We start from the raw sequence: 16791 nt of genomic DNA on the forward strand, positions 1-16791 counted from the left end.
CTATCAAAGAGTGCGTGGCAGGTAAAAGTGCTACATTATATGTTTTTTTCATATAATATTTCTTTTCCAGGTAAAAGGCAAGTAATTCCTTAATATTAACTGGTTTTTTTAAATCAAAAGTGTGTATAAATTAATTTTAACTTTATACAAAACATGATGATCTTAACACATAAGTTTGTGTACCTATAATTATCACAAAATTACATTTAAAATATCAAAATTGTGCAATGAAAAATAAAATGAACACAGTGGCTCATGCCTGTAATCCTAGCACTTTGGAAGGCCAAGGCAGGAGGATCACTTGAGGTCAGGAGTTCAAGACCAGCCTGGCCAACATGGTGAAACCCCGTCTCTACTAAAAATACAAAAATTAGCCAGACGTGGTGGCAGGCGCCTATAACCCCAGGTACTTGGGAGGCTGAGGCAGGAGAATCACTTGAACCCAGGAAGTGGAGGCTGCAGTGACCCAAGATCACACACCATTGCATTCCAGCCTGAGCAACAGAGTAAAAACTCTCTCAAAAAAAAAAAGAAAGAAAGAAAGAAAAGGAAAATGAAGGCTAGTGGCAAATTAATTTTATTATGTCATAACAAAACATCACTAGATTTTAGCAGCAAGTCAGCATAATAAATCAAGTTGCAGTCTACACTAATTCTGATTTTAAAACAAAACAGATGCATATCACTCTCTAATCATGGTATATCATATGTGGCACCCACTGTTAGGGACAAAATTTATAAACCAAGAAACTCTCCTTTCTTTAACTTGGGTTTTCTTATACTTCCTTTAAGTCAGGATAAAGTAAGGTCTTTTTGCAAAGCTAATATCCTTTTAATTCTTGTATTTCAGATTTATGACATCTCTACTTAATTTGTCAAGACATTAATTTTTTTCATTAAGACTGGAATACTAAAGTTTTATAAACTGGCCTCATATAGGAAAAATATCTATTAGTTGAAGACTACATAAACGTCCTAGAGACAAAAATGCACCTTTCTCCAAGGCCAGGACATAACAGAACTATGGACACAATAGCCAGAGAATATCACAAGTATACTTATAAAAACTGCTATTTTACCTATCTTCTTAAAATGCACATATAAAGAGAGACTTGATAATAATTATTAGAAATGTACATTCAAATGTGCTAATTATCCTGAGCTGATCATTATACATTGTACACATGTACTGAAATACACACCAAATATATAATTATATATCTATTAAAAATAATAAAAGTCAAAAAAAGCATATTCAAAGTTTTCCACCATCTGTGATTATTTTATGTTTCAGTGATGAAAACAAACTAACTTTTCCCATTCATATTTAACAGCAAAGATGCCAAACTTTGAAAAATAAGTGTAAGATGACATCCAAGAAAAAGTAACATTATAGAAAAACAACATATTAGTGTTTGCCAGGGGCTGGGAATGAGACAAGGGTTGATGACAGAGGGAAAGTTGAGGGAACTTATTGAGTGATGAAATTGTTCTGTATCTTCATTGTGTTGGTAGTTATGCAACTTGACATCTGACAAAACTTGTAAAACTACATGAAAAAGAGTAAATATTACTGTATGTTAAAAAACAGAGGCCAAGGCAGGCAGATCATTTGGGGTCAGGAGTTCAAGACCAGCTGGCCCAACATGGTGAAACCTCGTCTCCACTAAAAACACAAAAAATGAGCCGAGAGTGGTGGAGTGCGCCTGTAGACCCAGCTATTCCAGAGTCTGCGGTGGGAGAATTGCTTGAACCTGGGAGGTAGAGGTTGCAGTGAGGTGAGATCATGCCATTGCACACCAGCCTGGGTGACAGAGCAAGACTTCGTCTCAAAAACAAAAACAAAAAAGTGAATTTAAAAACACATAAAAAGAGAGTTCAGCATTTAAAAAAAATAAATGTGGCCAGGTGTGGTGGCTCACGCCTGTAATCCCAGCACTTTGGGAGGCCGAGGCGGGAGGATCATGAGGTCAGGAGTTCAAGACCAGCCTAACCAATATGGTGAAACCCCGTCTCTACTAAAAATAGAAAAATGTGCCGGGTGTGGTGGCACATGCCTGTAATCCCAGCTACTCAGGAGGCTAAGGCAGGAAAATCGCTCAAACCCGGGAGGCGGAGCTTGCAGTGAGCCGAGATCACGCCACTGCACTCCAGCCTGGGCGACAGAGTGAGACTCCGTCTCAAAAAAAAAAAAAAAAAAAAAAAAAAAACTACCTTTGCTTATAAAATGTCCTAAGAGGCTTGAGTTTCACTGTTTTTTCTCCAAATACTGATAATTTTATTCTTCAAATAACAAAGTATATTTAATTAAAATATGTTTAAAAATTTGAGGCTGGGCACAGCGGCTCACGCCTGTAATTCCAACACTTTGAGAGGCCAAGGTGGGCGGGTCACCTGAGGTCAGGAGTTCGAGACCAGCCTGACAAAAATGACGAAACCCCGTCTCTACTAAAAATACAAAAGTTAGCTGGGCATGGTGGTGTGCACCGGTAGTCCCAGCTACTCTGCAGGCTGAGGCACAAGAATCACGTGCACCCGGGAGGCAGAGGTTGCAGTGAGCCAAGATCACGCCACTGCACTCCAGCCGGGGCAACAGAGCGAGACTGTTTCAAAAACTAAATAAATAAGGTCAAAAAATTTGAGATATCAATGTCTGTTTAAATGAAAAGAACACCTCTGGGCTGGGCACAGTGGCTCTCAGCACAGGCTCTCTAGGCACCTGTGATCTCAGCACTTTGGGAAGCTGAGGCGGGTGGATCACATGACTCCAGGAGTTCAAGAGCAGCCTGGGCAATATAGCAAGACTCCAATTGTACAAAAAATTTATAGTTAGCTGGGAGCCAGGCACAATGGCTCATTTCTGTAATCTCTAATTTGGGAGGTTGAGGTGGGAGGACCCCTTGAGCCCAGGAGTTTGAGACCAGCCTGGCCAACAGAGCAAGACTTCCTCTTTACAAATAAAAACATTGGCTGGGGGTGGTGGCACATGCCTGTGGTCTCACCTACTTAAGAGGCTGAGGGGGAAGAATCACTTGAGTCCAGGCAGCCAAGGCTGCAGTGAGCCGTGACTAAGCCATTGCACTCCAGCCTAGCTGAGAGCAAAACCCTGTCTAAAAGTAAGAATTAGCTGGGTGTTAGCCGGACGTGGTGACTCACGCCTGCAATCCCAGCACTTTGGGAGGCCAAGGCGGGTGGATCACAAGGTCAGGAGATTGAGATCATCCTGGCTAATATGGTGAAACCCCATCTCTACTAAAAATACAAAAAAAAAATTAGCCAGGCGTGGTGGTGGGCGCCTGTACTCCCAGCTACTCAGGAGGCTGAGGCAGGAGAATGGTGTGAACACAGGAGGCAGAGCTTGCAGTGAGCCGAGATCACGCCACTGCACTCCAGCCTGGGCGACAGAGCGAGACTCCACCTCAAAAAAAAAAAAAAAAAAAAAGAATTAGCTAGGCGTGATGGCACACACTTGTAGTCCTAGCTATTTGAGAGGCTGACGCAGGAGGATCGCCTGAGCCCAAGAGTTCAAAATTGCAGTGAGGTATGACCACACCACTGCACTGCACTCCAGTCTGGGCAACAGAGCAAGACCCTGTCTCCTCCTGCCATGCTATTTAAAAAGTAATATGGAAAGTTACATCAAAGTAAATAAATAAGAAAAACAAAAACTAAACTTTATACATAAACAATAAAAGAACAATCACTACAAATTCAAATAAAGCCAATCAAGATAGCAAATATAAATCCAACAGTAATATATCATGCATAAAATAAAGACGATTTAAACATATTTCAGTTAAAAGTTAGGCTAAATGATTCAAATAACTACCACTTAGTTAATCTATAATAACCTAGCACACAATGCTCTTTTCCTAATCTAAGCATATATCCCACATGATTTTAAAACAAAGGAAAAAATAATTTACAATTTCAACTATTTTCTCAAATTTCAGAAATTTTAATGAAATTATTAAAAGCACTTTCTAAATGCCAAAAGCAGACACGCAAAATATACTCTGCAAATTAGAAAAATGTCAAAATATGTTTCCCCATAAAATAAGCACATTTTTAGAGGCCCAGCACATTCATTCACTCGAAGAACAAAAGAATTAGTGAAGAATAAACAAAAGAGGATAAGATCCTCCCCATCCATGCAGAATGCATTTCCCACCTCTTTCTCCCTGTGATCCCCACCGTGTGAATTTTGATCCAATCTGAGTCCTAGCTAAGGATACACAACAGAAAAAAAATTCTAATCATCAGAGAACTCACGAAACCAAATCTTTTTCATGTCTAGACAGAACTATATATACATATGCATCTGACCAAAGGGGCATTTATTCCAACTTAAGGAAAATAATTCTTCATATCTACTGCACTCCGTTTGTAGAGGTAATTTTACCTGTTCTGTAGAGTACAGGAATGTGATCAGTAGAAAGTTTATGTTCACTCCGTACACCAATCAACAGAGGGCTACCTCGCCTGTAAATTGCAAGAACAGTTAGAATTAAATCATTTTTATAAATAATGGACTGATATAAAATTTAATGGCCAATACTCTTCAAATGCTTAAATTCTCCCCCTAAGCTCAACTTCAGATATAAGAAAGAACTAGATAAAAAGAATTTTTTTAAAAAATTCTGTATTGGGCCAGGTGCAATGGCTCACACCTGTAATCCTAGCACTTCAGGAGGCCTAGGCAGGCAGATCACTTGAGTCCCAAGAGTTCAAGACCACTCTGGCAAACATGGCAAAACCCCATCTCCAAATTAGCCAAGTGTGATGGCACATGCCTATAGTCTCAGCTACTCGGGAGGCTGAGTAAGGAGGACTGCTTGAGCCCGGGAGGTGGAGACTGCAGTGAGCCAAGATCACACCACTGCACTCCAGCCTGGGTGACAGAACAAGATCCTATATCCAAGAAAAAAAAACAAAACAAAATCTGCATCAGGGGTCAGCAAACTGACCTGCAGTCCCAGGGTTATTTATTTTTATAAATAAAGGGTGTTTGTTTGTTTGTTTGTTTTTTGAGAACGGCCTTGCTCTGTATCCCAGGCTGGAGTGCAGCGGCACAATCACAGCTCACTGCAGCCTTGACTTCCTGGCCTCAAGTGATTCCCTTGCCTCAGCCTCTGGAGTAGCTGGGACTATAGACATGCACCACCACACCCAGCTAAATTTTTTATTTTGTAGAGACGGGGTTTTGTCATGTTGCCCAGGCTGGTCTGGAACTCCTGGGGTCAAGCAATCCACCCACCTCAGCCTCCCAAAGTGCTGGAATTACAGGCATGAGTCACCATGCCCAGCCTAATACATGTTTTTTTTTTTCTTTTAATTTTTTAAATTATTTCTTTTTTTAATTGACAAATAAAAATTGTACTAAATACAGTTATTTTGGAACATAACCATGCCCATTCTTTTACTTATTTTCTGTAGCTGCTTTCACACTACAACTGCAAAGTTGAGTAGTTGCTACAGAGGCTACATGGTCCAGAAAGCCTAAAATAGTTACTATCTGGTCCACTCCAAAAAAGTTTGCCAACACCTGTTCTGTAACAAGGTATTTTAATTTTTTCCTTTGTAATGTTAAATGGAACATTCCTTTCAATTGTGCACAGAATGCCAATGTATTAGCATGTAGCACCTTCTCCTTAGTCACCCTGTTTTCAGATTAAAAATATCTCTCTCTTACCATATCTTAGGGAACCTCACTTAGGACTTCAGGATCAGGCCTAAATATCCTATTAAGAAGTAATGATGGTACAATTATCTAGGAATCTGTCTAGAATACATGTTTCAAAAAATACAGAGAAAGCTAATATTTTAACTTTATTAGGTAATATTCAATATCCAAAATCACAAAGTAACCTTGGTGCGCCCAACAAAGACAAAAGGCCAATTAAATGCCAAAATGTATTTTTTCTTTTTTTTTTCTTTTTTCAGACAGTCTCGCTCTGTAGGCCACACTGGAGTGCAATGGCACGATGTTGGCTCACTGAAACCTCTTGCCTCCTGGGTTCAAGCGATTCTCCTGCCTCAGCCTCCCAAGTAGCTGGGATTTACAGGGATGTGCTACCACACCCAGCTAATTTTTGTATTCTTAGTAGAGACAGGGTTTCACCACGTTGGCCTGGCTGGTCTCAAACTCCTGACCTCAGATGATCCACCTGCCTCGACCTCCCATAATGCTAGGATTACATGTCTGAGCCACAGCGCCCCGCCTGTTAAGGGATTCTGTTAAATGGAAGAGTGGTAAAACAACAGACAAGAAGGAGCACGTGAAAATATGCTCACATGAATATATCTAATAAAGGGCAGAGCCTTTATAATAAAGGGTTATGTATAGTCTACGAAGAATAAACATGTAACTCAAATATGTTGAAATACATTAGTCATTGTTAGAGTGTATGTACCTTGTGCCAACTGCTTGCCCAGGAAAATGAACACTTTTAAATACGAGTGCAAAAGCACCTTCCTATGGAGAGAAAAAAATGCATTAGCAATATTTACTATAATCAATTATCAAGTCAGAAATGCCTAGAACACACTGGCTTCAGCACAGAAATTTTTTGTTCACACAAATGCTCTTTTATACCAGTTTATAAACAAGTCTAAAGTTTAAACACTCCTAAGCTTTGGTGTATCCAAGACCTGCTTTTTTTTTTTTTTTTTTTCTTTTTTTTTGAGACGGAGTCTCGCTGTGCTCCCAGGCTGGAGTGCAGTGGCGTGATCTCGGCTCACTGCAAGCTCCGCCTCCCGGGTTCACGCCATTCTCCTGCCTCAGCCTCCCAAGTAGCTGAGACTACAGGCGCCCGCCACCACGCCCGGCTAGTTTTTTTTTTTGTATTTTTAGTAGAGACGGGGTTTCACCATGTTAGCCAGGATAGTCTCGATCTCCTGACCTCGTGATCCACCCGCCTCGGCCTCCCAAAGTGCTGGGATTACAGGCTTGAGCCACCGCGCCCGGCCTTTTTTTTTCCTTTTTGAGATGGAGTCTCACTCTGTCACCAGGCTGGAGTGCAGTGGCACGATTTTGGCTCACTGCAACCCCCGACTCCCTGGTTCAAGCGATTCTCCTGCCTCAGTCTCCTGAGTAACTGGGATTACAGGCACGCGCCACCATGTCCAGCTAATTTTTGTATTTTCAGTAGAGACAGGGTTTCACCATGTTGGTCAAGCTTGCCTCGAACTCCTGACCTCATGACCCGCCCGCCTCGGCCTCCCAAAGTGCTGGGATTACAAGCATGAGCCGCCACGCCAAGATCCACTTTTTTAACCAAGCCTACACTCAAAATATGCTCAATAGATAACAACTCCAAAAATAGATCATTTAAAAAGTCATCTTTTGTACAGGTTATGAACCTTCTCAACCGATATATCCTATCTCCATCATTTACCTATCTATGTCGTCATAATACTATGGATTATCAGAGGAAAGACAGAATTAGAAAAGATCCCAAGATCAAAATCCAAAACGTATTCTCTGCCCTAGTAATTGTACACCAGTGTTAACTTCCACTCTTTCTGACCTTGATATTAGAGATATAAATATATACAATTATTAACATGCACACCACATAACTCCATCAACCCGAATCCTCAGGGACAGGGCTTACAGGAATCAAGAACAGATAAAAGAGGAACATGAAGTAGGAGAGGGAAGAACCACCCTGGAACACAAACTGGATTATACGATGAATAAAAGGCAAAGCCTATTAGAAACAAGAAAAAGCTGGGAAGGGAAGGCACACTACTCTACTCTGCCTTGGGTAAAGGGAAGGAATAGGCCTCTACGTTCTCCATTTTCCTGCTTCCTCTTTTTGCTACAGATATAAGATTTGGGTATAGGTGGGAGGGAAGTGAGGGTTGGACCTCAGTTGGGGAGTTAAGGACTTTCAAGTGGGAAAGCTAGAGTTAAGAGTGAGGAAGGGAGATGTAGGTATCTCCATGGATTTGGACATTTGTAGATCTTTGATGTCTTTAATCTTTAATTAAGAATGTTGGATGGAATCAAAAAGAATACTGCTTTTCTCATGGGCTTGGAAATGCTTTTCTATCTATAGAAAAGCCTTCCTTCAGGGCCAACGAACAGTCCCCAGAAGGAAAAATAAGTAGTTGACTTTGTTGGCTCAGAGACAAGCAGGCATTATCCCAGAATATAAACTGTGGCAGCTGTGAAGCTACCATTGTGCTAAGTTATTGGTTGAGAAGAACATTCGATGAGCAAGAAGCAAGGGAATAACTAATCCTCCATTGTGTGTACGGTGTACATGTCCACGTGTGGTGCATATGGATGAGTATATATATGCATAATTGTTAGACACACTTTGATTTTGGATTTTCATTCTCATGACATTAAACCAGAATGAAGTAAGTAGAATTTCAAGTGGAGGGTAGGGGGGAATCAATAAATCAATCAGTCTCTCAAAATTATTCAACCTGAATAGTTATATGAGAAATAAAAGACAAAAAAAAAAAAAAATAGCACAGCTCCTGCTTATCAAACTTAATTTCCAGAAAGTTTCTCATGATTAATGTTGGCATAATTATCTTTTAAAGTGTGGCTTAATACCAATTGTTGGATAACTCTCTCCACCAAGGTAGTAAAGCTGGTATCTTGACTTTCCTGATTGTCATACATATACTTAACGAGCTTGGCAATTGTCTCTGTATCTGTTTCAGATTCGAAGTCATAGCCTTTGCTTTCCTGTAAGTAGAAAGAAAAAAAGATACAATTAAAGAAATATTCATGACATAAAAACCTTTTCTACAGAATTGTCCCCTCAAATATTTCACTAATTTCTAATATTCTTTGAACACCATATCCCATTATACAAAATTAAAGTCACCATCTGATTAGAGTGACTTCAAAACAGTGTTGTACTCTGTGTAACTGAACATACACTTAACTTACTGTCCAATAAATAGCCATTAGCTGTATGTGGCTATTTCAATTTAATTAAAATTAAATAAAATTTAAAATTCAGTTCCTCAGTCATACTAGCTGAACAACCATATGTGGACAGTGGTTACTATACTGAATAGCCTAGATACACTATGTCTTCCATCACTGGAGAAAGTTCAATTGAACAGCCCTAAGAAAGCACTCATGCAGGTCAACATTATGACCACAACAATACAGTATATAGCTATTTAGGACACAGAACTTTCATTTAATTTGTATTGATTCTTCTTGTATTAATATGTCCTAGGAACTTTAAAACATGACAGAATCTCTCATAATGCAAAAAATGTCTCCACAAAATTCCAATTTTATTTGAGCCTTTTGTCATGTATATCACAGTCAAATACTAATCATTTCCTTTTCATATCAAAAAACAGAATTGTTCCACTGTTAGCAAAGAAAAGTTCAATAAACCACCATGCCCTTGGAATTGTCCAAGGAATTACTTGATGACACCTATATGGTGTTGCACATCCCAACAACCAACCCCACTGCTCTCGTTAGAAGTATTCTCAAAGACTGGTGTCTTTTGAGGTCACTACTTACCAAAAACTTTTTCAAGTCTTTGTAGTTGGTGATGATTCCATTGTGAATAACAATAAATTCTAAAACAGCAAGTGTTGATGACAGAAAAGTTAGAAGTCTGAGAAACCTAAAATAGCTATTACTGTAACTGGATTTTTTTCAGGTCAAAAATTTGTAACATGCTATACTATTTATGTTATTTATAACATAACTATATCTACTTCTCATTATCAGATTATCATCACGTAGATCAGCAGCATTGTTTATGTGGCATAGCCAAAGCACACAGTGCAGGGGAGGTGGGTAGAGTGGGGAAATAAACAGGAAGTCTAGAGATAACAATTTCAGTTGTGGCTAAGCTAGTAACAAAATGTTACCATGAAAGGAGCAAGTTTATTGGATCTGTTGCCTCATGTGCAAAATGAGAGAGCTGAACTAAATATTATTCTTATTTCTCTGTTCATTCATTCTTGAGTATAAGTTTTAAGAGAAGGCCTTTCAAACTAAAACAATAATCTGATTTACACTATATGAGTTTAAGAACTAGAACTGGCTAGGCGCGGTGGCTCAAGCCTGTAAACCCAGTACTTTGGGAGGCCGAGATGGGCAGATCACGAGGTCAGGAGATCGAGACCATCCTGGCTAACACGGTGAAACCCCGTCTCTACTAAGAAATACAAAAAACTAGCTGGGCGAGGTGGTGGGCGCCTGTAGTCCCAGCTACTCGGGAGGCTGAGGCCGGAGAATGGCGTGAACCCGGGAGGCGGAGCTTGCAGTGAGCTGAGATCCGGCCACTGCACTCCAGCCTGGGCTACAGAGCGAGACTCCGTCTCAAAAAAAAAAAAAAAAAGAACTAGAACTAAGGAATTTGCTAAGAAAAACCAATCAGTTCTATAGTTAACTTGTTTGAGATCCAGGTAAGTCATAGAATGTCAGAGAAATAAATGCTAACGTATCATTCCAAGAGAAGGTAGATATGATCTCGGGATAATTTTCTTCTTTTTTAACTAACTTTGAAAACTGTAAGAACAGATAATCAAGAGTTGACAATATCACTATTTGTAGCCACTGATGGTACATAAAAACTACCAATCTGGCTGAGCACGGTGCCTCACACCTGTAATCCAGCACTTTCAGAGGCCTAAGTGGGCGGACCACCTGAGGTCAGGAGTTTGAGACCATCCTGTTCAACATGGTGAAACCCTGTCTCTACTAAAAATACAAAAACTTAGCCAGGCGTGGTGGCATGTGCCTGTAAACCCAGCAACTTGGGAGGCTGAGGCAGGAGAATCGCTTGAATCTGGGAGGCAGAGGTTGCAGTGAGCCGAGATCGCACCACTGCACTCCAGCCTGGGCAACAGAGAACCAAAAAAAATCCTGCCAATCCTAGATTTATTATTCAGAGTTCATTTCAGTTAGGAGAAAAATTACTGCTAAATTAAATTTTATATTAAATTATCAAAATATTCTTTTTTTTTTTTTTTTTGGAAACACAACGTTGCTCTGTCACCAAGCTGCAGTGCAGTGGCTCAATCACGACTCACTGCAGCCTTAACCAGGATCCTGGGCTCAGGTGATTCTTCCATATCAGCCTTCCAAGCAGTTGGGATTACAGCTGCTTATACCACACTCAACTAATTGTTTTATTTTTCTGTAGAGAGTCTCCCTACGTTGCCCAGGCTGGTCTCCTGAGCTGAAGCAACCCTCTCACTTCATCCTTCCAGTGTCTTGAGAATATACGCATGAGCCACTATGCCAGGCCAAAATGTTCTTTTTTCTTTTTTGAGACAAAGTCTTGCTCTGTCGCCCAGACTGGAGTGAAGTGGCAAGATCTCGACTCACTGTAACCTCTACCTCTCGGGTTCAAACAATCCTCCTGGCTCAGCCTCTCAAGTAGCTGGGATTACCAGTGCATGCCACCATGCCCAGCTAATTTTCGTATTTTTAATAGAGATGGGGTTTTGCCATGTTGGCCAGGCTGGTCTCGAACTCCTAACTTCACGTGATCCACCTGCCTTGGCCTCCTAAAGTGCTAGGATTACAGGCATGAGTCACCACACCCGGCCCCTCACAATGTTCTTAATATACGTAAAGATCTGACATTTTGGCTGACAGTAATTAGAAACCAAATAATAAACATTTTCACTAGATTTTTGAGAGAAGATGACAGCAAGTACTAAAATAAATTTATAAAAACACTTGCTGGGTGTGGTGGCTCATGTCTGTAATCCCAACATTCTGGGGGGCTGAGACAGACGGATCACCTGAGCTCAGGAGTTCGAGACCAGCCTAGCCAACATGGTGAAACCTTGCCTCTACTAAAAATACAAAAAATTGTCAGACATGGTGTCGGGCACCTGTACCTAGCTACTTAGGAGGCTTGAGGCAGAAGAATTGCTTGAAACCGGAAGCCAGAGGTGGCAGTGAGCGGAAAGCACACCATTGCACTCCAGCCTGGGCAACAGAGCAAGACTCCGTCTCAAAAAAAAAAAAAAAAAACAACTTAATTCTAGAACAAAGAGATTCATAAATAGCTAATTTAAAGGCTTTAACTTAAAGCCAAATTCTCAAAACATAATCTAGATGTAAGTTTTTGGGAATCTTTCATAAAGGCCTTGTCAGTGTCAAAAGTCTAAATTATTGCTACCATTATGATCATATTCAATAGTAATTACTGAAGCACAAGAAGCCTAAATAGGCAGCTTCTGAATTAAATTAAATATCAGAAAGGGCTGGGTGCAGTGTCTCATGCCTGTAATCTCAGCCCTTTGGGAGGCTGAGGTGGGATGATTACTTGAGTCAAGGAATTTGTAATCAGCCTGGGCAACAAAGCAAGACCCCTATCTCTACAAAAATAAAATAAATTAGTTGGGTGTGGTGGTGCAAGCCAGTGATCCTAGCTACTCAGGAGGCTGAGGCAGGAAGATCACTTGTGCCCAAGAATTTGAGGTTACAGTGAACTATGATCCCACCACTGTACCCAGCCTGGGTGGAGGAGTGAGACCCTGTCTCTAAAATAAAAGGAAAAAAATGGGGAGGGATAAATACACACATATACACTTTTGTATGTATTCTGTATATATTTCCTTATTTTTAAATGAAAGAACAGACTCAATAATTGGTGAATGTTATCTACACAGGGAATAAGAGGAAACAGAAGAGTCTAGACTTGTTTTGTTAAGACAGTCTCACCCTGTTGCCCAGGCTGAAGGGCAATGGCGGCAATGGCGCAATCACGGCTCACTGCAGCCTCAACCCCCAGGTTCAGGTGATCCTCCTGCCTCAGTCTCCCGAGTAGCTTGGACTACAGGTGCATGCCACCATCAAGCTAATTTTTGTATTTTCTGTAGGCACGGGGTTTCACTATGTCGCTCATGCTGGTCTCAAACTCCCGGGCTCAAGCAATCCCTCCATCTCAGCCTCTCAAAGTGCTGGGTAGACTTCTTTTAATATGTCTTGTTTTAAAGATGTGACTTCAGAATTATGTAAATATTTTAAATAATCATAAATAACATCTATTTTTAAATAATACCAATCCTTAAAAATAAAAAACAGGCCGGGTACGGTGGCTCACGCCTGTAATCCCAGCACTTTAGGAGACTGAGGTGGGCTGATCACAAGGTCAGGAGATTGAGACCATCCTGGCTAACACAGTGAAACCCCATCTCTACTAAAAATACAAAAAATTACCCGGGTGTGGTGACACATGCCTGTAATCCCAGCACTGTAGGAGGCTGAGGTGGGCAGATCATAAGGTCAGGAGATCAAGACCATCCTGGCTGACACAGTGAAACCCCGTCTCTACTAAAAATATAAAAAATTACCCTGGCATGGTGGCACACGCCGGTAGTCCCAGCTACTTGGGAGGCTGAGTCAGGAGAATTGCTTGAGCTCGGGAGGTGGAGGTTGCAGTGAGCCAATATCACACTACTGCACTCCAGCCTGGGCGACAAAGCAAGACTCAGTCTCAAAAAATAATAATAATTTGTAAAAAATTTTTTTAAAAGCATATTAAAGTAACATGTATCCAGCCAGTAGCACAAATGCATGGAGAAAGACTATTCCAAGTAACTCTAAAACACAGTAATTTGGTTATACATTTCTACAGAGATATGCCCTAAGGACAAAACCGGTAACAAAAGTTCTCAGCCAGGAGCAGTGGCTCACGCCTGTAATCCCAGCACTTTGGGAGGCCAAGACAGGAGGATCACTTGAGATCAGGAGTTCAAGATCAGCCTGGCCAACACAGTGAAACTCCGTCTCTACTAAATATACAAAAATTAGCCAGGCATTGTGGACAGAAAGGGTCTCATTCTGTTGTCCAGGTTGGAGGGCAATGGCGTGATGTACAACCACGGCTCACTGCAGCCTCTACCTCCTGGGCTTAAACAATCCTCCCACCTCAGTCTCCCAAGTAGCTGGGACTACAGGCATGCACCACCATGCCTAACTTATTTTTTTATTTTTTGTAGAGACGGGGTCTCACTATGTTGCGAGGGCTGATTGTGAACTCCTGGACTCAAGCAATCCTCCCAACTCAGGCTCCCAAAGTGCTGGGATTACAGGCATGAGCCAGTACTCTCAGCTCTGTATACTCTCTACGACTTCTGAATGATTGAAATTTTCCAAATGAAAAATAATTAAAATAATGAAAATCTAAGAGCCTTCTTTCTGCCCCCATTATTAGGCTTCCACAGTCATTCCAAAGCACGAAAAATCTTTCCATACCATTATTTTTATCAGAGCGCTGGGGGTGGCTATTGACAGGATTGGGTTCTCCATGTGTTGCCCAACGGGTATGAGCTATTCCAAGGTGTACATCAAATTCTATATCCAAATCCATATCTTGTTGCTCTGAAGAATATGAAAAGAAAAATTTCAGTATTAAATCATGCTGCAGAGATAATGCTATAAGCTATATTTAAATATAATTATTACAATGCTGCTCTCTTGAAATATACAATCACTGAAACTAAAGATCAGGCATATTCAAAATAGTGATTAAAAGACTTAGCAGGCCGAGTGTAGTGGCTTACACCTGTAATCCCAGCACTGTGGGAGGCCAAGGCAGGCGGATCACCTAAGGTCAGGAGTTCAAGACCAGCCTGACCAACATGGGAAAACCCCATCTCTACTAAAAATACAAATATTGGCCAGGCGTGGCAGCACGCGCCTGTAGTTCTGGCTACTCCGGAGGCAGAGGCAGGATAATCACTTGAACCCAGGAGGCGGAGGTTGTAGTGAGCTGAGATCACACCACTGCACTCCAGCCTGGGTGACAGAGCAAGACTCCATCTCAAAAAAAAAAAAAAGGACTTAGGAACGCATTGCAGGTCTGTATCAAGACATTTCATGTACCCAGTAAATATATACACCTACTATATACCCACAAACATTAAAATTAAAGATAAATAAAGACTTAGGAGTTTATGCAACTGAAATACTGAAGGCAAATGGTTTCAATAACAACCAAAAAACTAATACAGAATTAAAGCAAACACAACAAAATTTTAGTAACGGATAAAGTTAGGTGAAGTATATATAGGTAATAATGTACTATTCTTTCAAGCTTCCTGGAGATATGAATACTCAAGAGTTAAGGACAAAACCAATTAATGTAACTTTTTAAATCTATATTTAATTCTTGCCTTAAAAAATCATTATCAATTTAATTAAACATGTATGTAAAAATAAATTCATCTTCCCAATGACACACAACCTTATGACTGCAATTTCTTTGGTCTCTGGTGAGAGTACACACATCTCACAATATAAACTGCAATTATGGAGTGCCACCAAAATCAAATAGGTATTTGAGAACACAGCATTGCTATGAAAGTATGGAGCTACTGGGAAATCAGCATAAGGCCAATGTTCCTTTATCTCGAAAAGTAGCTGATTCGTGTGGGTGCAGTGGCTCACACCTGTAATCCCAGCACTTCGAGAGGCTGAGGTGGGCGGGACACAAGGTCAGGAGTTCAAGACCAGCCTGACCAACATGGTGAAAACCCGTCTCTACTAAAACTACAAAAATTAGCCAGGTATGGTGGTGCACGCCTGTAATCCCAGCTACTCAGGACACTGAGGCAGGAGAATCACTTGAACCCAGGAGGTGCAGGTTACAGTGAGCTGAGATGACACCACTGCACTCCAGCCTGGGTGACAGAGAGAGACTCCCTCTCAAAAAAGAAACAAAAAAAGTAGCTGGTTCTTAATTTATTTTTCATATAAGCTATCTTTTCTTGGAGCGTCTTAAAAAAAAAAAAGGACAGCTCCAGTTATTAACTAGTAATGCTCTTAATTTCCTAAATAAAAAATTCATTTGGCTAAGAACCCAGATAACAAAGTTGATCAGAATTAGGTCTAAATTAAGAGCCAACTGGCTGGGCACCATGGCTCATGCCTGTAATCCCAGCACTTTGGGAGGCCAAGGCGGGTGGATTACCTGAAGTCAGGAGTTCAAGACCAGCCTGGCCAACATGGTGAAACCCTGTCTCTACTAAAAAAATTAGCTGGGCATGGTAGCGCACGCCTGTAATCCCAACTACTCAGCAGGCAGGATAATCAACTGAACCCAGGAAGGGTAAGTTGCAGTGAGCCAAGATTGTGCCACCACCCTCCAGCTTGGGCAAAAGAGCAAGACTCCGTCTCAAAAATAAATAAATAAATAAATAAATAAATAAATAATAAAACCACAATGCTATATTCTGTTGTACTATTACATTTAGGATATGTTGTCAACCTAGCTTCCACTAGAATTTGAGTTCTACAAAAACAGTCTACCTTATTATTTTTGAATCCTAAGCACTAAAAGGTATACATGGCAGATACACTTTTGTTGGATGGCTCAATCAATCAAAGAATAAAATCACGCATCTATTCTTTCCTGGCTTAACTGCGCTCTGAATAATTAAGGCAACCTGATAAATGACCTCAAGAAAAGTACAGGATTACTACTTACCATTATTCAACAGGCTAATACAAGAAATGAAAACATTTTTTTAACTACTTTATATATATATATATATATATATATATTTTTTTTTTTTTTTTTAAAAGAGAGTTTTGCTCTTGTTGCCCAAGCTGGAGTGAGTGCAATGGCGCAATCTTGGCTCACTGCAACCTCCGCCTCCCGGGTTCAAGCAATTCTCCTGCCTCAGTCTCCTGAGAAGCTGGGATTACAGGCATGCACCACCACGCCTGGCTAATTTTTCTTATTTTTAGTACAGGCAGGGTTTCACCATGTTGGCCAGGCTGGTCTTGAACTCCTGACCTCAGGTGATCTGCCCACCTCGGTCTCC

At 40.7% G+C, this 16791-nt stretch overlaps 1 protein-coding gene across 2 annotated transcripts in view; it reads right to left on the reverse strand.

Annotated features, from left to right (window-relative positions):
* GFPT1 (glutamine--fructose-6-phosphate transaminase 1) overlaps positions 1 to 16791 on the reverse strand; it is a 66793-nt gene that overhangs the window by 28222 nt on the left and 21780 nt on the right. The window contains exons 4-9 of one of the 2 annotated variants that reach the window (XM_025353884.1): positions 14219 to 14344; positions 9512 to 9570; positions 8573 to 8707; positions 6414 to 6475; positions 4403 to 4482; positions 4172 to 4225 (exon numbers count right to left, since the gene is read on the reverse strand). In XM_025353884.1, coding sequence (XP_025209669.1) covers positions 4172 to 4225; positions 4403 to 4482; positions 6414 to 6475; positions 8573 to 8707; positions 9512 to 9570; positions 14219 to 14344 — 516 coding nt within the window. The remainder of the gene's footprint in view (positions 1 to 4171; positions 4226 to 4402; positions 4483 to 6413; positions 6476 to 8572; positions 8708 to 9511; positions 9571 to 14218; positions 14345 to 16791) is intronic. The other variant, XM_025353885.1, reaches the window with a different exon arrangement.

Source organism: Theropithecus gelada, chromosome 13, assembly GCF_003255815.1.
Source record: "Theropithecus gelada isolate Dixy chromosome 13, Tgel_1.0, whole genome shotgun sequence".
NCBI classification, from domain to species: domain Eukaryota; kingdom Metazoa; phylum Chordata; class Mammalia; order Primates; family Cercopithecidae; genus Theropithecus; species Theropithecus gelada.